The following is a 22,238-nucleotide window of genomic DNA, read 5'->3' as shown; positions in this document are numbered from 1 at the left end:
TGCCCACAATCTGGGGCACTGATAGTGCTAACAGGTCAGGAGAACTGGACTGGAACTATGTGCTAGCAGGTCCAGGGCTTGGGGAAATGTAAGCCTTTTTTTTTTTTTTTTTTTTTTTTTTGAGGGTTCTTTGGTTTACACCATTAAAGCTCTGGGGTTAACATGAACTCAAGTGCAAAGAAAATTTATATTAATATTCCTTTCAAATTCCTCCTTCTAATTACTTTTTTACTTCCAATTATTTCCCTCCATCCATGCTTTCTTTTCTAGATGGTTTTATAGTTTTGTAAAGAGTTGGGGCACTTCCTCCTTTGAGACTATCCGTGGAGGTCTGACCATCAGAGGCCAGTGTCTTCTGGGCTGGTTCTCCTGCGACAGGAGGTCGCCTCCACGGTGCCCACAGATCATGACCACCTACAGAGTTTCCCTTGAAGCCTGGGTTCTGTCTGCTGTACTCAGCTCCTGCTCTGGTCAGGGCCTCCAGAGTCTCCCTCGGTTATTACCTGCTGCGAGGTGGAGGGGTCCGCGCAAAGCCTAGTACAGGCCCGCCTCAGGGACAGTGCCATTGACCGCCTCCAAGGGCGCCACCTGGCCCCACCGGAAGTGTGGCAAACTCTGCGGAACCTAAAAGACCACGAGTCCCCTTCTTCCGGGGGGAGGCCTTAGGCCAGGGCCTGAACTACTCCCACCCTCTACCCCCCAAATCTGGGCGGGCTGTGAACAACCACTCAGCGGGATAGTTGACAGTCTCTGCCAACTCCCCTCATTCCTCCACCGGAATATATTATCCGCCACCACCCGGCTGGCGGGCCTAGCAAGGATTATTATCCCGGTTGTAATGTCGACCAGGTTAAGGCCAGGACATGGCCAGGGTCCCGAAACAAATACGTGCGTAATCACACATGTGGAATCACGTCAGGAGCGGAGCTCCCCCCTCCACTCCCGCCCCGAATCCTCGGAGCCCGGCAGGCCGCGGGCCATTACGCAGGCCGAGGTCCGAGACCCGGGTGGATTCAGGTTTACATCCTCGGGGGTGGAAGCGGTGGGCGGCGCGGCTGCCAAGGTCTGGGGCCCAGGGACGCCGCTCCGAGCGCGAGGGGAGCCTGCGCCGCGGAGCCTCGGGGCCGCAAAGAGGCCCAAGCTGGGCAGAGGACGCGATGGGCGCCCCTCTCCCGCACGCCGCCTGGAAACTGGAGCTCCCAGTTCCTGGGCCTTAGGTTTTCACTCACTTTGTTCTTTAACCCATTTTTAAAAGGAGATTCTTAATTCGAAGCTATAGATGACTACAGCAGCCTTCTCTTCCCACTCCAGGCGCCTTCCATCTCCCGGGGCCATCGGAATTGACAGGCGGCGGCGCACCCGCAAGTTCACGCACGCTCACGCACGTACACATGCGCACATGCAACGCACACCACAGGCTGCCGGGGTAGGGTAGGGCGATCCTGGGTGCCGCGGTTGTTGTGGTCGTGCTATCTCGGGGGTCTGGGAATGTTTCTGAGGGTTTTGGTGCTCTTTATTAATAGTTCCCCTAGGAAGAACCAGCACTGCGCCCTGGCGCGCGGTGTCCCGGGCAGCGCACCCTTCTCAGTCTGCAAGCGGAGACGAGGGCGCGGCATGGGCGCCCACACTCATCTATAATCCTCAGCGGGCTGTACACATCAAGGGGCTGAGAGGCCTTTTCTAGAGAGCCGCCCCTCGCCCTCCCCGAGGGAGATGATGTATTTATTCTTCGCACTTACTGTGCACTTAGCACCGTGAGGGCTGTTCTTTGCTCTTAGCAACAGAAACCCGCGGCTCCGCAGCCGTGACTTCCTGTGGCCCTTGAGCACGAGTCCGCCCGGCGGCGCGGGACCTTGGGCTTGATCTTTCGAACTGGTAGCTAGGGCCGGCGGCGACAGACTGGGACATCTTCCGCCCTGCCTGACCCAAGCCTCCTAGATATTGCGGCCTGCCACCTCGCTCCGGGGAAGGGAAGCGAGGGTCGGCCCTGCGTTTGCATTGGGGAGTGAATATGCAAGGCGGGCTCCGGACTTCGAGTAGTTAAAGTACCGACGCAAAGCGCTTTCCTGGGCACCTTCTTTGAGCTTCCATAAAAAGAGTTTAATTAATAGCTGAGACGAATCACCCTGTCAGGTGACTTGGGCAATCAGAAAAACTCCTCTGAAATACAGAAAGAGTTGGAAGTTGTTACTCCTTGGCAAACCCCAACCCTCACCCGGAGTTTGCCTCCCTAGTCCTCTTGACTTCACTCACAACCCCCTGGAGAAGTCTCAGTGATAGATTAGGGAGTCGCTTAGGCGTTGCCCTGTCATTCCCCCCCAACACGACCTTTCCTGGGACGACTCTGAACTCAGGATCGAAACCTATTTCCGCTCGGATCCCGGTGGCCGAGCCCCACTCACTTCAGCCTGGCGAGCCCAGCGGTTGCTGGAAAATTGCGACTGCAGCGGGCGCGCGGCTTCGAGCGCGCTGCTCTCCGAAGCCGCTGCGATGCTGATTTATGCTTGTGCCGCTCGCGAGAACCCCAACGCTTTGGCTAGGTTAATTTTTGTCAATTGTTCCTCATCACACTGAGATAGTTTGCAGCTTGAGGCGAGTTTTATTTATCACCCTGCACATTTGAAATACAGTCAGACATAAAAATAACTGACTTTGGGACTCTGGCGCAATATCGGAGCCGTCGGGGAATAATTTGGCTAACTGACTTGGACGTTTCACCTTCTAAACAGAAATGCAACTCTCAGTCAAACTGTAAATCAGATTGTCTTCGGCAATGAAAAAAAATAACACAGGCACCAAACGCAGGAGGAAACGGAAACAAAATGAAAGAAAACGCAGATACTGACCAAAGCAAAACGAGCTTCAGAAACCCAGATTAGATTTTAATTTTAGGCGTTGGATCTCATCTAGAATGTGGATTCCTAAATGTTTGGGGGGAATCTAAGGTGCCTCCGCCCTAGGGGATTCTAAGTACCCCCAGAAACTGGACTGATATTTCTTTTTATTGTTACTTCTGTTTTTGTTATTAAATAATAAATGCTGTTTTCGGGGGGGCCCTTGAAAAGCTCTAATTGTAAATGTTAACGAGAATGGTCTGGGCAGGACAGGGTGGGAGTTCTGGGAGCCATCTGAAACTTTAAAAATAAGGAAATCAGAAATTTCCCAGGCACGTTCCTTGTTCCCAAATATCTGTGAATAGACAGAAAAAAAATCTGATAGTCTTTTGGCTTCAAGCGTTCCTCTCCCTCACCTCTCTGGAAGCCGCCCGTATTGAAAGCTCAATTTCTTGGAAGCCGCCAGTATTGAAAGTATTGAAAGCCTACTACTGTAGGTTTTTGATCACTCATAGACCGAGTGGTCAAAAACCTAGCCAGGACTAACCTTTCAGTATGGCAGAGAAGAGAAAACCCACACAGGCGACCACTCAACAATTGATCACTCTGGGGAACTTAAAACACAACCAAATAAAAAAGTTTTGCCAGTGTGGGGAGCATCTGCTATTATTTTTGCATCGTTCCTTACAACCCCAATGTTCATCCCCACCCCCGCAAGTAAATTTCATTCTAGCACAACAAAATGGACACCAGCCTCAGCGTTTCCCTGACTCCCTCAAGGGAAATCTGAAGATGGTTTTCTTAACGCGAACCCAAAGCGACCTTAAATGTAGGCACCTGCCCCACTCTTTGGGTATTAAACAAGAATATATTTGCTTAAACTCCTTTTTTACGAAGACCATTCACATAGCTTGCCTCTAACATTTCTCCAAATAAACTGGAACAGGAGAGCTGTGACTCTTAAAATCTACAAATTGAAATTAAATTTAAAGATACCACAGGGGGCTTCATGTAGAAAACTGGAGGGATTATTTTCAAATAACTTTGAAGGGAAGATTCCTTAGTAGTTGATAGTGCCTTCTATCCATACCTAATGCATAATATTAAATTATGATTGCAATCAAAACGTGGTTTCTAAGGCGTTAAAGGAAATAAAATTAAATATAATATTTTGACGGAGAAAAAGATCAGGGGGTAGTTGGAAATTTTTCACAAAAGCAAATTAAATTGGTGTGGTTTTGACATTTGTGTGATCCAATTCTAATCTGGTGGTTTTCATATCGACCTCAAGCTGGTTTTGCTCAAATTGACATCTCTGCTTCTTCAGAGTGGGAACTCAGCAAAAGCAGCACGCTCTGCTGACGGGCAACTCTTGTGTCCTGAGTAATCCTTTGCCAATAGATGGTCTGAAGTCCTTTTCAGTATAACCAGCTGGGAAATTAAAAGAAAAATGTTTGTCTCTCCGCATATTTATTTTTATTTGTTGTGTTTTCTTTATTTCTAACACATCAAGATGAGGTCTTTCTCTTAGAATCCCAAACCACAAATATCTCCCCCCAAAAAATGTATATTTCAAAATTAAATCTACAGATGTAATACATACTGTGAACCCTATAAAATGCGTTTACAATGCTGACTTAAAGAAAGAAATTTATAACTTTCATATGTACCTTCCTTTTGCAATAGGCAACTGCCATATGTTTCCGACTTCCATAATTCAGTTTTTCCTGGACATCTGTAGCAGGTAGTGAGTGCTTCTTAAAGTACATTTTATGTAATTTGAGAAGAAACCCACACCAAAGACTAAAGGTTAACATAAAAAAGCACAAGTCTTTCTAGAAATGCAAGTTATTCAAAATTTGCATCACCTATTGTGCATGGCCTGAGAGAGCTTTCCCCACCACCACCTTCTTCAAACTGAATTTTGAAGTGCAGTATTGTATTTGCTGAGGGTTCTTTGCAAGCAACATTTCCAAAATGTCTAAATGCTTTGGTAGAATTTCTCTTGTTATTGCTAGTCTTCATACTTTTGTTCACAGATTCTCATTTGGCTCTATCTTGAAAACCCAGGTTGGAAGTGTTTTTCCAGTAAGATTATTTATTTGAGACAAATTTTAGTATTTTTATACTGAAAGGGGGGGGAAGCCTTATGTTTTTTTCATCTATTTTACTTGTTCACCTTACACTCACTAAAGGAGAGTTTACACAATTAAAAGTGAAAACCAAACCAAAAGTAATACAGAAAAGTCAGAGCTTGTTCTCAAATTTTTGGCTCCTGTGTTTAAATTCAAGATGTATTCTTAATCGTAATACTATTTTTCAATAGCTCATTTCTATTTGTGTAGTTCTAGTGCTACCATTAAATTAATTTGTTAAAATCCTTTCATTCAGATGAAACTGAAATGCTTCATCTGTCAGTACAGATGAATAAATTCCAGCCACATTCTTTATTGTTTATACTTTCAGCAGATTACATAAATGTGAGCAAAATTTCCACTGTGTAATAACTGTGGGTATCTACAACTGTAAAATATGAGAACAGGGCCCAATTTACAGCTAATTAATAAGTTGTATAAAAAACTAAACACTATACATTGTGATTCTTAAATGGAGCCTACACAAAGACTCAGTTCCCTTTTCAATTCATTTTATTAAACTAGCAAACTCAAGATGGTCTTCGTTTATGGGTAAAAACAACATTAAACATTTAATTCAAAGAATATGAAGCTGCATATTTTAGTTAGCAACTTAGGCATCATTTTACAAAGCATTAACTATCAAGATACCCTTTACATATGTAGAGAATATTATTTAATTTCCCCATTCATTGTCACAGTTTGATTTATGTCCACTCGGCCAGTTGCAATATTGGTATCAGCAATGTCTAACTACTCATCTTTGGGTATGCATTTACATCTAGGTGTTCATTTTATTACCTTCTTCAAGCCAGCTTATATTTGGATCAGGTATTAGTGATAGAGATAAGTGTGTCCTTCTTGGACATTTCTGTTACTAACCCCTTATTATAGTAAGGTTGTCAGAAGAATGTGGGTCAATAAATGAAGTGAAGGGGGCGGTTTTCCACGCACAAGGTAAAAAATAATTTCAGCAATGTCTGGAGGTTGAGCAGATATTGCTGGAAATTGGACATGGGGACACCCCCACCAAGAGACTTTTCTTCCGTGTACATCCAAGGTTCATTACGTCCTCACCTCCCCTCCGCGTGGTGGGTCTGAGAATCCTCTTCTTTCCTTCCCCTTCCCCAAAGTGCAGAAAGTGGAGGTTGGGGGGAGGGTGTGTGGTGACAAGCTCACCATCAAAGTACACTCCCTTCACTCTTCCCAAACCTAGCACCTGCCCTAAGCCCCAGCTAGAAATGAGCATTGATTGAAAAACCGGCGCTAGAAGGAATCTTTTGAGTTTGGGCACTTGGGAGCCATGAAGACCACTTCGCGGTCTGAGCGATTTCTTTCCTTGGGAGACTCAGTCTCAGCTGATCAGAATATATAACAAACTAGTTGTTGGAGGAAGACAATGGTAAACAGTCGCCAACATGTGGGGTGGTGCAGTCTGTGTGTGCAAATTCGCGACAATTCGAGCCACGAGTGGCGGTTCTGGATCGCCTTCTCCCTGGGGCTTGGGTTTGCAGCTGCAGCGGGAGACACGACCGGGAGGAGGCCCGTGAGAACGAAGCCATTCAGCCCTTGGCCGCCTGAATTTACCTTGTAGCCTTCGAAAACTTATACAGGTTATAATTTATTATTTTTATTTACCCAAATCAGAAGCAGAGGCGAGAAAAAGAGCATGCGCAGAGAAGGAAGACAGTAGGAGAGGGTAAAGGAATATAGGGAGGAGAGGGGGAGCCGAAGCCTACAAAGTAAGGTGCTGTGGGTTACTCCTTACCGCTTTGAAGTCTGCGCCCCCAATTCAGATGTAGCTTTTCTCCAGATTAGGTTACAAATTAAGGCAGGTAAATTAGTACCCTTCTTGGGGCCAGGATTGGGCCCTTGCTCACTCTCACTCTCCCATCCATTTCTGTTAATCTTTTAGCTATGAATAAACTTTTTTTTTTTTTAATGCGTGAGAAGGAAGTCTGGATCCAGCCTGTTTGGAGATTCGGGGACCACCTGACGTGCCTGGAGTTCAAGGGCCAAGAACAGACTTTCTTGTGTGACAGGACTCACCTCCTGTGTCAGGTCTCTAGTGTGGGAAATTAAACAAAAGTGTTAGAAAAGCTTATGACCATCGTCAAGTGTGAAAGAAAAAAAAAAGGTCTATCTGGAGAATGGCTGGAGAATGGAGAATGAAATCCAGACGCATAGGATTTTAAAATTTATAATTAAAAATAAGCAAATATAATACAAGTAGCCATGTCAGGTAAGCAGAAATAGCAAGCTCTGTCCAAATATATGTGCCTGTATTTTACACTGTATATAGTGTAAACAGGCTCTAGACTGGGAAAGCAGAGCAGGAACCAACAGAGAGAATGAGCTTTAAAAAAAGAATCTTTTGGAACTGCCCAATTTAAAACTGCAACAAGAAAAAATAAGGAAAAGAAACCCACCATGCTTTTCAACACCCACCTGCTAACTGTCTTAGTTTTGCTAACTGGCTGGACACAGATTCCACTAAGTGCCATTCGCAAAGCCCTTGTGTTCTTTCCTCCACCTCCACCCCGTCCAAGTTCCTGAAACAGACCCACTCTGATAATGTTCTACCCTGGATGACTTTTATTTGAAATGAGCCTGGCTATTCTTGCCAGAGGCCTGACAGTTTAATTCAGTTTTAATCATTTCTTTAACATACTTCATACTGAGAATAGACATTTTCCCTCTTAAAGTGACAAGAGGCACACTCTCGCCCGGTGCACACTGTTCCCACCCATGTTTACACGTGCGCAGGTGCACTCACATCCATCCACACGCACATGAAGATGCACAAGCACCCCATCAAGTTTCTCTTCCATCAATTCGCGCCCTGTCACTTCTTCCTTTGCTCTCTTCACTCTCGAAGTGCAGGGCTCTGGTTTGGCGGTGGCACCCACATGCCACACCTTTGAGAAAATGCCTGGTTAGGGTGATGGCTTCGTCAGCACTCGGAAGGCCGAGACTGCCAGCCCGCCAATTCCACCTCCTTTTCTTCCTGCGCCCAGGCCACACTAGGCGCCCCCTCTCCAGAGTGAAGGTCGGGGCTGCGCTGAGGTCTGTGACTTTCTGCTTCGTGGGATAGGGGCTGCTGGTCACTGCTTGGTCCAGGAGCCTAAGCACGATTCAACGCTATGAGGGCTTTTAAGGTCCCCAAAGCCCAGCCTGGACTTGGACTAAAGAGACCAGCGCCTTGGTCCTGTCCGGGGGGGCCCAGGACACACCTGGATTATTGCTAAGGGGCACGTTCTATCTGACATTGTGGGTGTCTGTAAGGCCGCACTTTCCAGGTTGTAGACACAAGTCCCCGGATGTCCGGGCGTCCGGTGGCGAGGGGCAGCACCTTTTGCTGCCCTGGGTAAAAGAGACAGTTGTGATGGAGGGATACAGGAGGCCTTGGAGCTTCGAGACCCTCAGAGCTCCCAGCAGGCCTGGGTAGTCCCTTCTAAATCAGCTTGAGCTGCGGGGCATGTAAATGGATAAGAACACGTCTACGAAGCAGGCTACGCGTCCGGAAAGCCGAGATCCTCCCAGGCGGCCTGGGGTTTCTTCAGAGGAGCCGCTCCTCCTTCCCCTGAGGCGGGGCCCAAGTAGGCCCAAGCGCTGGGGGCGACTCCACCCCTGGGCCGCAGGGCCTCCAAGTCTCCAAGACTGCAATCGTGGCCTGGAGAAGCATCAGGTCGCTCGTCCTTGGAGTCACTTAGAGCCTGGGCCTGTAGCGGGCCGCTCGGTCCCAGCAGGCTGAGGATGCTGGCTTCAGAATCCCTAGCCGAGCAGAGCTCGGTGCGCAGACTCCTGACACGTCTGCGGCCCTGCCTCCACCGCATCCCCCTGGCCGAGCCCTCTAGGCGGCCCCTTCGCTCTCCCAGGCTCGCCCTCGTCTTCGGGCGGGCTTCAGTAACCGGGTTTACGCTTACATGTAAGGCTATACTATCCGTCTAGGGCGCCGGCGAGTTTGGAGGCCCTCCGGGGTCCGGACAGCTCCAGATCTTTCGCACAGCCTTCTTTTACAAAGGCTAAACAACTCCTCCCAGTCGAGTCTGTTTCTCCAGCTTTTAAAAGTGGGCCTCCAGGGCAGGTTGCTAGGGAGTTGTTTTTGACCCTGAGGTTGCCGGGTCCGCTGGATGGCCAGTACGTGGATACCTCTGAGCACCGCCCGCTCAGGTTCCTGTTTTTCTGGGTGCGGTGGAGAAACCGGGAGTTCTTCGGAGCTACGGTTAAAAAGATCGCAGGGCGAAGCTACTGCCTGAATTATTGTACTGAAAGCTAAGAGCGAAGTCGGAGATAACGGGCATCCTACAGCGTGGAGGTTGAACTGAGCGAGGGAGAGAAACAAAACAATTCTTTGTCGTGTATTTTATTCTACAAGAGATTTGCTCTATCCATACCACACCTTTTTTTGTTGTTGTTGTTAATCCCGACATAAAGTCGAGTTGACACTATAGAACAAACTGAACAAGTAAATGCATGTTTAGTATTATTCAATTAAAAAGCGTTTTTAAATAGTTGTTTTAAAGAAACACTTTGGCCTGGGAAAAGAAGTAGCAAATTGTCAAGAAAAGTACAAGTACGAAGTTACTTTAAATCGCTGAGACTTTTTTTTTTAAGCGCAATGGAAATTTTATTGCATCTTAAAACTTATTTCACTTTGTGAAGTTTTTAGGGGTCTTAAAACTAAGTCCTTATCATTACAAACATAAAAATGAAAATCCCAGTTTTAAATTAACTATTATGATGGGCTAAAAGAAATGGAAGGCTCCGGAAAGAGCGTGCTTTTTCTGGCTATCTCATATAAAGGACTAAGCAATAATGTAAAATTTTGTTCTCCTAAATGTAAAGGATTTAAATATATCTTGAATTCTCTCTTCCTTCCCAAGAAAAATCTACGGGGTAAAACTTAAATAAATAAGTTTAATGCCACGCCCCGGAGCAGAGTGGACCCTACTAAATGCAGGAATGTGTACATGAGAAAAGACGGCCTGTTGGCTGTGAGTTCTCCCCACTCCTCAGAAAATTCTGAGTTGTAGCGGTATTAAGTGATAGTGGAGTGGGAAGGGAATTTCAGGTGTCTTGAAAGATTCTTGATATTCTAACGTGGGGATCATTTCGGTTTAATGCTGAAGAAGAAAGCTTCGGCCTTCTTCGGCCTTCAGGAGCGTCAGGTCTCGGTGAGGAAAGCTGGAGATTCCCGAGCAGAACTGGGCTGTGGGAGGCAGGGAGACTGGGTTCAGCGCCGGGGCTGGTACTTCCAAGCCAGACGGCGGCGCTTTTCACTTTAGGTTTTTCGCGACCTTGTAAGGAAGTGGGCGCGGGCTGAGCGGAGTCGGCGCCTCCTGATTGGCGAGCCGTCTCGGTGACTGACAGAAGCCCGAACTCCGCCTCCGCCCCTTTATTGACACTAATGAGCAAGTTCTTCCCACCGCTCTCCTGCCTGGAAGTGCTGACAGATCAAGGCAACAAATTTCAATTACAATCTCTAATTTGTGTCCGCAGAGTGTTTTTTACCCATGTTAGTCCTCTCTGGCGCATCAGTCGAGGCAGATCTTGGAGCAGCAGGAGGAGGTGGAGGGGGTGGGAGCGAAGGAGTCCATCAGTGAGGGAGCGCGCGCGAGAGACCAAGGGAAGGAAACTTGGCGGGCGCGTTGCTGGTTCCTCGGATCCCAGCACCAGCGCGAAAGAGGAAACGCCAAATTTGTTTTTGCCCGCGGCGGGGCAGGGGGCAGATCTCGGTCTGCGGGAGGCCCTGAGAGTCCTTCAGATTTTGGTCGGGGAAGGAAAGCGAGTGTGTGCGTGTGCCTGTGTGTGTGTATATGAGTGAGCGGCGGGCGCCGGGCGGCGGGAATGGCCGAGAAGCGGAGGGGTTCGCCATGCAGCATGCTAAGCCTTAAGGCGCACGCCTTCTCCGTGGAGGCATTGATCGGCGCGGAGAAGCAGCAACAGCTTCAGAAGAAGCGACGAAAGCTGGGCACGGAAGAGGTGGCTGGGGCCTTAGATGACGGAGGCTGCAGCCGTGGCGGCGGCGAGGGCGAAAAAGGCTCTTCTGAGGGGGATGAAGGTACTGCGCTCCCGCCGCCGGCGGGGGCGGCGTCCGGGCCCACCCGGAGCTGCGCAGAACTGGAGCGGAGCTGCGGCTCTCGCGGAACCGCGGGTGAGTCGGCCCCTTCCCACCCAACTTCTTCCCCACGCGTACCCTCCCAGTCCCTCCGGCCAGCCCCGCGGCTGAGAACCTGAACTTCTGAGAGTTGTGGGCGTGCGCGCGCGCGCGCGCGCTCGGTGTCCCTACATACCCGAGGCAACTCAGCCACTAACGCACTACCGGTGGGTGTCAGGGCGCAAAGCTCGCTGCTGCCTGGGCCGCTCTCGCCTGGCAACTCGAGTCACCCTCCAAAGGTTAAAATGCTGTTTTCAGCCTCGCTTCTCAGGCTGCTGCCCACTTGGAGACTCGCGCCCTCAGCGGCTGCAGTTTGCGGCCCTCCGCGGTACAGATCTGGGCTTTCCGCATCTGCCTCCCCTGGGGTTTCAAGACCGCGGGTGCTCTTTTTTTCTTTCCTAACCATTAAAAGCCTGGGAGTGGGGGGAGCTAAGGCATAACACCTCCTCCTACCGCAAACCGAAACGAATTCCTAAAACGTTTAGGCAAACCGGGAAGAAGACAGCGTTATTTGCAAACGTGGTTTCCCGAGGGGTAGCTGATCGCTTCCCTTCCCTTCTCCTCTGGATTCCCGCTGCCAGGGCGGACAGAGATCGTGGGCTTGTTTTTCGCGCTCTTCTTTTCCCAAGGCTGAGAAGCTCAGGAAGGCTGGAAAGTCTGCCAGGAGCAGTGTCTGAAGAGCTTTCTAGAGGATGCCTCCCGCCGGGCCCAAAACAAGGCGCTTTGGATGCCTATTGCTAAGGGAGGCCTGGGCGCTTGGGACCAGGGGCCTGGGGCCCGGGAGCAAGGAGCTTTTGCTTCGCGCTCTCCAGGCCTGCGCTGGGGATCCGGACTTGGGAACTCATCTCTGGCTCAGTTGGGAAAGCATCCCAGACTCTAGCCGTGGCACAAAACTTATTTGGGGGCCGGCCGTGACCCGTCTGAAGCGAGGAGGGTGGGGTGGGCCCTACTTGAGCGTCGGGCGTAGTTGGTCACTTTGGCTGGCAGAATGGCTGTTTACCCCGGGCCTGTTTGTTATAAGCACCCGACGGCAAGAAAGCTTTCCTTTTCCTCCGGCCTTTTTCCTCTCCCCAGCCGCCCTCGGGTGTAACTGTCTCCTCACCAGGCTTCCCACCTCGAGCCCTCACCCGTTACCCCTCTCTAACTTTTGCTGCCCAGGAAGCTGTGAGGACGGGTTCCTGCACGGCGCTTCCCCGCTGGCGTCCCCAGGAGGCTCCCCGAAGGCGTCCCCGGCGCCGGCCCTGGCCCGGCCGGGGACCCCGCTGCCCTCGCCGCAGACCCCGCGGGTGGATCTGCAGGGAGCTGAACTCTGGAAGCGCTTTCATGAGATTGGCACGGAGATGATCATCACCAAGGCGGGCAGGTAAAGGACAAGCTGGCGCGAACGGCCCTGGCCCTGGCTTCACCCTACTCTTTGGTGGGTTAGGAAGAAGGGGCTGCAGCGCTGTGTGGCCTCTGGTTAGCAGTTTCTACGGACTAGACAAGGCCCTGGGTAGCGGTTCACTTTTGAGACCGGCTTTGCCTACCTAACCCTGAATGCAGTTGGTGAGGGGCACAGCCCGCCATGCTCTTCTTGGATGCTAGCGCGGCGATCGCTGTCGCCGCGGAGGCTGTGGCGGTTACTGCGGCTATTTAGCGTGCATGATAGTTAATAGATTCGTGATCATACTTAGCAAATGCTCGGGCATGTATTTAGGCTTTAGTTATGTTCCTGGAACTATAGAACAGATAACGGGTACCCCCTTTTTTAAAATGCAGTTTACTCCTTAGCCAGCTATCATTTGCTTTTTTTAGATTTGAAGCTTCCATTTGATTCTTTATCAGAAGATTTGATCGCATTTGAGAACGTGATGTATTATGCTATTTTGATATCAGACTAAGATGAAAATTCCTGAAATCACTGGCAATACAGCCTGCAAAAATAATTGCCCTGATTGAAAAAACATTGTTTGTAGATCCTCAGTTACATGGTTAATTTTTTTTCCTGAATGAAATCCATCAAATCAGCCTAATTTTGCCGAGGAATATTTTTAAAAAAGGTGTCAGGAGTTATATCTGTTTTTTGAAAGTGTGAAATTTGCACATCCATCAGGTAGTAAAATAAATTGATTTGTTGCACAGATCATGTTAATTCGACGGAGGCACAGAAATATTTGCGTTCTAAAATTTTCAGTTCATTTGGTGCAGAGAAATCTATGAATAATATCTTTTCTTAAAGAAACATTTCTTTAAGAATAAGCATACACAACTCTTTTAGGGAGTACACATGGCAGAAAGCTGGATAGCATAAAAGTATCCAAACTTATTAGAAATTACAAAAACATATTTTATTGAATCCATATGCTACCTTCTACATTTTCACAGAGCTTTTATTAATGATCTAAATTCAGTCTTCAACAACACAAAGCAACAGTTGTCTTATAAAGGATGTAGTTAAAGACCTTTACTCTTTATCTTACAGGTGCACTGAAATAACACTAAAACAGCCAGCATATTAAACTGTTCTCATGCCTAGTTAGGAATAATGGACTTTCTTTTCTCTGAAAGTGGTCTTTAATGGCATTGTTGTTATAGGAAACATTTTTTTGGTAAATAATAGCACTAAAATTTGGGTTGTAAAGTTAAATTAGCAAAAATTAGATTAACTGGGAGGGTCCTAGACATAAATCGATAAATGAAAGTTAAAAAATAGAAGAAACAACTGCTCTATTTATTTTTTATATACAATAATTTGCTGTTGTATTCTGTGCTACTGTGTCCCTTTTAAAAGATGGATGCATTTACTTTAGCATCTCCTTTGATATGCCTCTCTGAGAAGCTAAGAAAAATGTGAATTTTCATTTGTTTTAATTAGCAAAATTTTGAGTAAGTGTGGTTAAAAAAAAAGTATTTTCAGGGGATGGTGGGGAAGGAATGATTTGGTAAATATACATTGTGTTTAGTTTCTGCTTTCAATAAAGAAGTTTTACTATACCTTTCAAATTTAGAGCAACTTTTGCACTTCACCTTTACCATGCTGCAGACAGGAAGTCCTGTCTCAATAAAGAACATATTGTTTGGTTATGGCATGGCACATTGGCTCCTTGTGGTTTTTTATAACCCTTTTAAAATTTCACATTATAATATATTTGATCACTTTTAGAAATTCAAATTTTCTATTTCTACTATTTGGAACATTTTGTTATTTGTAGTATTAAAGTTAGTCTGTTTACTGATTTTTGTTTAAAAAATAAAGTGTTTTCTGTGCCATTATATGTCAGTGTGCAATTTTTTTTTTCTTTTGCTTTTAGCTATACTGACATTTCAGTAAACATGGAATGCAATACGGGGTACAACAAATTACGTTTAAGTGGCTCAGGTTTTGATATGTCCTGCCCTTGTATTCTTTGAATGACATTACCAAAGTGAATGCTATACATTTGGTCATATGAAAAATACAGATTCAAGAGTTTTCTGTGCTTATTCATTCTCCGAGTGTAATCATAAACAAACAAAACCCAAAACCCTCTTTCCTCCCCTCCGTTATACATAGGCGCATGTTTCCAGCAATGAGAGTGAAGATCTCTGGATTAGATCCTCACCAGCAGTATTACATTGCCATGGATATTGTGCCGGTGGACAACAAGAGATACAGGTACAGTGACTGGATGGGTACAGAGGAAAAAGGAAATGCAGGGATTTTATAGGCTACATCTGTTTGATCTGTGCTGGCTGATATTTGTTTCCAGAAGCCTGCAGAAGTCTCAGATCCATAATCCAAGCCTGTCACTTCCAGTAGTCCAGACTGTGCTTTCTCTTGCAATAAATGTGAAAAATTATTTTTTGCTTTGCTTTTAATAAATACAGAAATGTCTTTAAGTGTTGAGGAATTTTAACAAAGGGCCAGTTTCCTGTTGCTGAACGAAATGTGTCTTTTCCATTGATTCACATTTCGATTAGGATTTTGAGAGGAAATGTTGAGTATGGTTTGTAGATATACATAATATTGAACACATTGTTTCATTGTCCTTGTGCTTTTTTCATCTTTACATAAGTTCCCTTTATTTTGTTATGTACAAAATCATATCTGTGTGCAGGCTTTTTCCCTTTAGTTTGAGAAAATTATTGAAGATTTTTCACAATCTAGAATAACAAAATCTCAAAATTCATTACAATACGAAAACATTTTTAAACTGGTAATGAATTTGTTACCATGCTGTTTTTTTAGTTGATAGTTAACAGTAATTTCTTAAAAACTTTGTAATGTTTGGATTTTGAGAGAATTATATTTATTGGATATCAAGTCGTAAAAGAAACAATCTTCAGTATCAGACCAATCTTTGCTTTTCCTTCTGCATGTAAGCAAGTCAGCGATTTTCAATGACAATTCTTTTCATTTTCCTGAGGAGTTAAAAATGTTAATATTAAAGAAAGGACACTTTGAGTGGAAGATCAAAAGATGTCACTTTAAATTTTGGTCTTCTTTCTTCTTAAAATATAAACAACTAGAAAATTTAGTAAGTTTTTAAATTAAATCAGATTTGGCTTTTATCGCTTTTTAAAAGTTGGTAATTCCTTTTATAAAACAGGTTTATGGTGTCAAAAGTATACTGATTTAATTAGTAAGGCACATATGAAATACTAAAGAATGGGTAATATAAAGGACAGTTTTATTTGTGTTTTGTATATAAGCTGTATCATTTATTTTAATTAAATAACTCATTAGGGAGTTTAGCTAAAATTATCTACTACATGACAGAAGCTACAAGGCATTGAAGTTTATTCTTTAAATGTGCTGGGTTTAAAAATGCATATTCTAATTTGGGTTTTGTGCTGAGGAAGAAATGTAATTCTTAATGAGCTTAGAAAATATTCCTTTCTCTTCTAAGTTTGTCTCCTATTTCTTTCTCCAAAACTTTCCTATATATTTCGGATGGTTTATTTTACTAAACTGATTCTTATTATTCTCACATAAAGCAAGAACAATTTTAAGTATTAAGATGGCAGATTTTAAAAGAAAATTGTAAAACATAAATTTGCTTTCATTAATATTGCATCTCAAGAGAAAATTTGTTTTAGTATTTATATTTAGAATGCTTCACAGAGAATATGTAACATGTAGTGTTTATTCCCTTAGTGGGTGTGGATTTTTAAATGATTCAATATGCATAATTTTCCAAGGATTTGAAAGAGATGTTACTCTGTTTCTTTTGGTAATAGCTATATCCAGAGTGCTGCTTTTTCTTGCATTTCTAAGATTTGCATTGTATTTTCCAATCTTTTCAGCAATAGTAGAAGCATTGTTTTTGGCATATTCTCTCCTTTCAGAGTGGTATTTGGTCAATTTAAAAAGATTATGATTTGTTAGAATATAAAATTAATATTCACAAAAGCCCATGCACTTAGGGACTTATTTATTGAAATTACACTGTATCAGTTAAAGGAAGTTTTATTCCTATTCTTATTATTGTGATTATGTATTTTTCCCCAAGAAAAGGAATTAAAGAATAGAAAGTTTATTGATCTAAAAAGAGAATGAAATATGTGACCATGATTGAAACAGTGGGCCTCACCAGAGATGTTATAAAAATGTTTCATGCTATTTTAAAAAGAAATTTCCATGCTATACTGGCAGGATTCTCTGAGACTATTTGTAAATTGTTGCTTGAAATTGTATGCCATATTTTAAAACACAAATGGAAGAAAAACATCTAAGTTTATGACTTCATTTTCTACTCTTTTCAAAGTCAAATATTGACGTACCAGTTTCTAGTTTTTGAATTAGTGTATTTGAAATTAACATTAAGAAATGATAATCTGAATATGATTAAACATTATGGTCTTATATATTACTTGAAACATTGTTACTTAAATATTGTTACAGAGTAATATAGTTGACATATATAAATAAATAGAATAGGATGTTTGTCTCTTAATTAGAAAGGCAGTATTAATTAGGTATACCAAAATTTTAAACGTTTGATGTTTATTTTAATTAGTGGTATAAAAAATTTAAAAGAATTTTCTTACAACAGTCAAGAAAGAAATGTGGGAGATAAAGGCCTACATTTTAGGATTATACAGATTAAAAATTAAGCTGAATATTCTCAGTTTATGGTGTAATAGGGTTAGAAAAAAAATTCTAAATGGTAATAGGTGAAACTTTTTCTCCTATGAAAATAAATTCATTGAAACTTCTGACAGTTTCCGGTTGCCTTTCTACCACCTATCTCATCAGTCTGTACATAACCTAAAATGGAAAGTGATAAAGTATGTGGGACACTTTAAGATATTTTGGGCATTTACTTAAAGGGAAGCTTGACCACTTGCAGTTTCTTCATATCAATTGAATATCCAGATGAAAAATGAAAAATGTCAGAATGCAGACAGAATGTCTAACATGAATAAATATGATTCATAAGAATGCAGATACTTGCATTTATGGTGGAGATAGTGTGCATATTTTTCATTAAATCCTTAACATACCACTTTGAGTGGTCAATAGGCCACACTGCCTCAGAGTTTTTAAGACACGCTTGAATTCTTATTTTATATGCATTGACTGTAAAGAGCAAATTGTTGTATTTTAGACTTAAAAAAAGGTGCACGTCTTGTCTGAGTCTATTGGGTTGGAAACTCCAAGAAAGCAATAGTCCACATTCTGAGCCTTGTCATTGCCTTCTAGGTATGTTTACCACAGCTCTAAATGGATGGTGGCTGGTAATGCTGACTCCCCTGTGCCACCCCGGGTTTATATTCATCCAGACTCACCTGCCTCAGGGGAGACTTGGATGCGACAAGTGATCAGTTTTGACAAGCTGAAGCTCACCAACAATGAACTGGACGACCAAGGCCATGTGAGTAGATGGCCTCCCTAATTCGCCCCCATTGGATGGGATAGCCATATCTATACTGCACTTGCCTGAGGAAGCGAGCTTTTCTGAAATTGTAATTTTCCTCTTCTGGTTCATCAGCCTGTGCATAATCAATGCAAAAACAAGGTTATATTTTCATCAGAGACTATGGCAGTGGCTTTACTCTGTGAAGCATTTAATAGGTAAAACTAGATAACTGTGTTTGTATTGGAATGAAAGAACCTTGAGGAGACATTTTTAGCCCAAACATTTGTTTGAAATCCCATGGAGTGCCAAGTAGTATACTCTGAATATGAGTTCTTGGCAGTTGGATGGACAGGTATAATGATTTATTATGTCCTGCCTGCATCCACTTCTTTTCCATCTGAGGCTTATTGCTTCTCGGTAATAGTCCAGGCTTATGCTATTTGTGTGTTCCATCTGCAAGCTCCCAGTTGTATTGTAATGACATCCAATGTGTCAAAATATGTTATAATGATAATTCCTTTTTGTCATAAAACTGGTGAAATATTATATATATATACACACATACATACATATGTATATGCTAAAGTCTGCCATTTCAATAATACAGTCGTTTTTAACACCTTATTAACTTTTATGCAGTATTGTTCCTGGGCAAGATTTCTACATTGTTATTTTAATAAGTAAGTAACTCTGGATACATGCTGATTTCCATTCAATGCCGACATTTCTATTGAGTTTCTGTTATTTGAGAGGGTTTCGATTGAGGCAGGATTGAAATGCCTTTTGAAGATATAATGTATATAAAAGGACTACCAACTATTTCATTTCTCAAAGAGGTGACATAAGATAGGATATTTTCGGGCAAATCTTTTAAAAAAAATGCAAACTCTTATAAGCTAGTAAAACAGTGATGACAGGATGTGATTTGTAAGTTGCTAGACAATATCTTAAGCAACTGACCTTAATGAAGATATTCAAGTAAAATTTTGTTGTGGTACAAATGCAGTATCTGGATTTTTAAGACTCATGTCTCTCAAACTGCCCGTGCTTTTGTTTATTTGTTGCCTTTTATGATTTAAAACAGGATCAGAAAGGTAACATAGTACATTTCATTTCTGAATTCAACTTCACACCCTATTTTTTGGTATTTTTAAAAATTATAGTTAATTTACAGTGTTGTGCCAATTTCTGCTGTACAGCCAAATGACTCAAATGAATATATATATATATACACATTCCCCTTTTTATATTATCTTCCATCATGGTCTATCCCAAAAGACTGGATAGAGTTCCCTGTGCTATAGTGTAGGACCTCGTTGCTTATCTACTCTCAATGTAATAGTTTGCATCTACTAACCCCAGACTCCCAGTTCATTCCTCTCCCTCCCCTCTCCTTCTTAGTAACCACAACTCTGTTCTCCATGTCTGCTTCCATTTTGTAGATAAGCTCATTTATGCCATACTTTAGATTCCTTATAGATATTATATCATATGGTATATGTTTTTCTCTTTCTGACTTACTTCACTTAGTATGATAATCTCTAGTTGCATCCATATTGCCACAAATAGCATTATTTCGTTCTTTTTTATGGCAGAGTAGTATTCCATTGCATGTATATATGTGTATGCAACATATACACATTTTCTTAATCCATTCATCTGTTGATGGAGATTTAGGTTGCTTCCATGATTTAGCTATTATAAATAGTGCTGCTATGAACATATGGGTCATGCCCTATATTTTAGTGCATTATTTTGAATCCCTTTTTTTTTCCTTTATATACATCTTCAAGTTGTCGCACTTATTTTTCACTTGACACTTGCTTCTTTTGTTTTATTCAGAGAGCTAACTGTGAAATTTTACCAGTGCATCCATTGAGGGGTTTTTAATATAAATATACTCCACTTTTCTGAGTTCTGTAGTTTGAGAATATTTACTTAAAGGGATAATTGGGTTTAAAAACTATACACTGTCACATATAAAGTATAAACTCCTTTAAACAACTTAAACAAATACAGCCATTCTTTAATTCTAGTTCTTTCAGAACAAATTTCTGGCTTTATAGCTAATACCTAACATATCTACAATATTAGATATATATCTAGTAATTTATCCATCTACATGATGTTAACTTCATAATTTCAGTAGACTCTATTTAAAACGGTATTCTCTAGAAAAACAGAACCAATGGAATATATTGTCTATCCAGATCAATTGATCGATCAGTCTATCTATCTTTCTATCTATCTATCTATCTATCTATCTATCTATCTATCTATCTATCTATCTAACATCAAGAGATTTATCTTAGGGAACTGGCTTATGCAATTGTGGGGGCTGGTAGGTTGGAAATTCTCAGGGTAGATGCCAGGCTGAAGACCCGAGGAGAGCTCATTTTGCAGCCTAGTTCTCTAAGCAGAATTTCCTCTTCCTCAGGGGACTTCCTCAATCCTTTTCTCTTAAGTTTTTCAACTGAATGGATGAAACTCACCCACATTATGGAGGTTAATCTGCTTTACTAAAAATCTACTTATTTAAATATTAATCTTAACTAAAAAATACCTTCAATTCAACATCAAAACTTGTGTTTAACCAAATATCTCGGTACTATGGCCTAGCCAAGTTAACACATAACACTAATCATCACGCAGCATTTGTTTAAAATACAGAGCAGTTTGAAATTTGAACCACAATTGTTTATACCTAAATAATTATAATGGTTCACTATTAAGAAAAATAAAAATCAAAAAACAGGCAACATCTGAAGAAGTGTCATCTTCCAGTAAAATTTTTCTTTCAAGGTTGGTGACAGGATATAATACTTTAATAAAGGAAAGTATTTCGTGTTTGTGGGGAACCAGGAGAGAAAGAAATGTACCTGTGCATTTTGGAAGCAAGGAAATTGCCTTTGCAAATTTGTATTTGTATGCATCACTTGACACTAGAAGAGAATGTAGGAGGGAAAATTCTCTTGTCTGTTATTTATTTAAAAACAAAGGCTTTGTGTAGTGTCATAGTCTCTGCCTTCAGTGATCTTCTAGCCTAGAGGAGGAGAGAAGATAGGCACCCAGATGATCGTGCTGTCAGCTCCTACACTATTCCAGCCAGGAGAGATTGGAAGGCCCCATGAAGAAGGTGTCTGTTGTGATACTTGCTCAGTTTGATGACCCCAAATAAGGTTGGATTAGAGATTAGGAATTTGTATCTTTTTTTTTTTGTCTTTTTGCCTTTTCTAGGGCCTCTCCCACAGCATATGGAGGTTCCCAGGCTAGGGGTCCAGTCAGAGCTTTTGCTGCTGGCCTACGCCATAGCCACAGCAACACAGGATCCGAGCCACATCTGCAACCTACACCACAGCTCATGGCAATGCCAGATCGTTAACCCACTGAGCAAGGCCAGGGATCAAGCCCGCAACCTCATAGTTCCTAGTTGGATTCGTTAACCACTGCACCACGAAGGGAACTCCGGAATTTGTATCTTATTCTACTGTTGATGTGATTCAGGGTCTGAGAAGACAGCAGTACTTTGTGGTGGGACTAATCGCAGTCCTTTTCCTGGTGCAGAGACCTCTCAGGGACTCTCACCCCACTGCCCTTATATGGTTGAGCACATTCCCCCATTCTAAAAGAAGTGACATTAATCTCTGACCAAGCTGTAGACTCTAATGAGAGATGATTTTTTTTTTCTTTTTTTGGTCACACCCGCAGCACATGGACGTTCCCAGGCTAGGGGTTAAATGGGAGCTGCAGCTTCAGGCCTACACCACAGCCACAGCAACTGCCAGATCCGAGCCGCATCTGTGATCTGTGCTATAGCTTGTGGCAACGCTGGATCCTTAACCCTCTGAGCAAGCCCAGGGATCAAACCTTCATCTTCACAGACACTATGTCAGGTTCTTAACCCACTCAGCCACAATGGGAACTCCTGATTTTCTAATTTGTCTTTTAATTTACTTTCTCATTTTTCTGTCCTCTTAGTATCAGGTGTTACTCTGTTAAAGACGTACAAGTGTTCATCACGGTGACTTAAGAACTCCATGTAGATATAGGACTTTTATTAAACACAGAGAGATTGGAGGAATCAAATTGTCACAGGGCTGTGAGTGGGCCTAGGAAGGCATGAAACATGATATTGTGCACCATTGTGATTTTCCCCAAAGTGATTTTTCATTTTTCCAAATAACAGGGATTGTTTAGAGAGGAACATGGGTGAGACTCTAGAACATAGAAACACCCCACCACCCAAAAGCTGATCTTGAATATCGTAAAGACTTTATTATCCCCCCTT

The 22,238-nt window shown here is 43.0% G+C and overlaps 1 protein-coding gene across 2 annotated transcripts in view; it reads left to right on the top strand.

The window, feature by feature from the left end:
- Positions 1-10,415: 10,415 nt before the first annotated feature.
- TBX18 (T-box transcription factor 18) overlaps positions 10,416-22,238 on the top strand; it is a 30,229-nt gene continuing 18,406 nt past the window's right edge. Inside the window, exons 1-4 of one of the 2 annotated variants that reach the window (XM_047760518.1) lie at positions 10,416-11,126; positions 12,288-12,492; positions 14,662-14,763; positions 17,794-17,965. In XM_047760518.1, coding sequence (XP_047616474.1) covers positions 10,820-11,126; positions 12,288-12,492; positions 14,662-14,763; positions 17,794-17,965 — 786 coding nt within the window. In that variant the 5' untranslated portion in view covers positions 10,416-10,819. Of the gene's footprint in view, positions 11,127-11,588; positions 12,493-14,661; positions 14,764-17,793; positions 17,966-22,238 lie in introns of those variants that run through there. The other variant, XM_047760509.1, reaches the window with a different exon arrangement.

This window comes from Phacochoerus africanus, chromosome 2 (assembly GCF_016906955.1).
Source record: "Phacochoerus africanus isolate WHEZ1 chromosome 2, ROS_Pafr_v1, whole genome shotgun sequence".
Lineage (NCBI taxonomy): Eukaryota > Metazoa > Chordata > Mammalia > Artiodactyla > Suidae > Phacochoerus > Phacochoerus africanus.
This window is presented reverse-complemented; position numbering and strand designations above follow the sequence as displayed.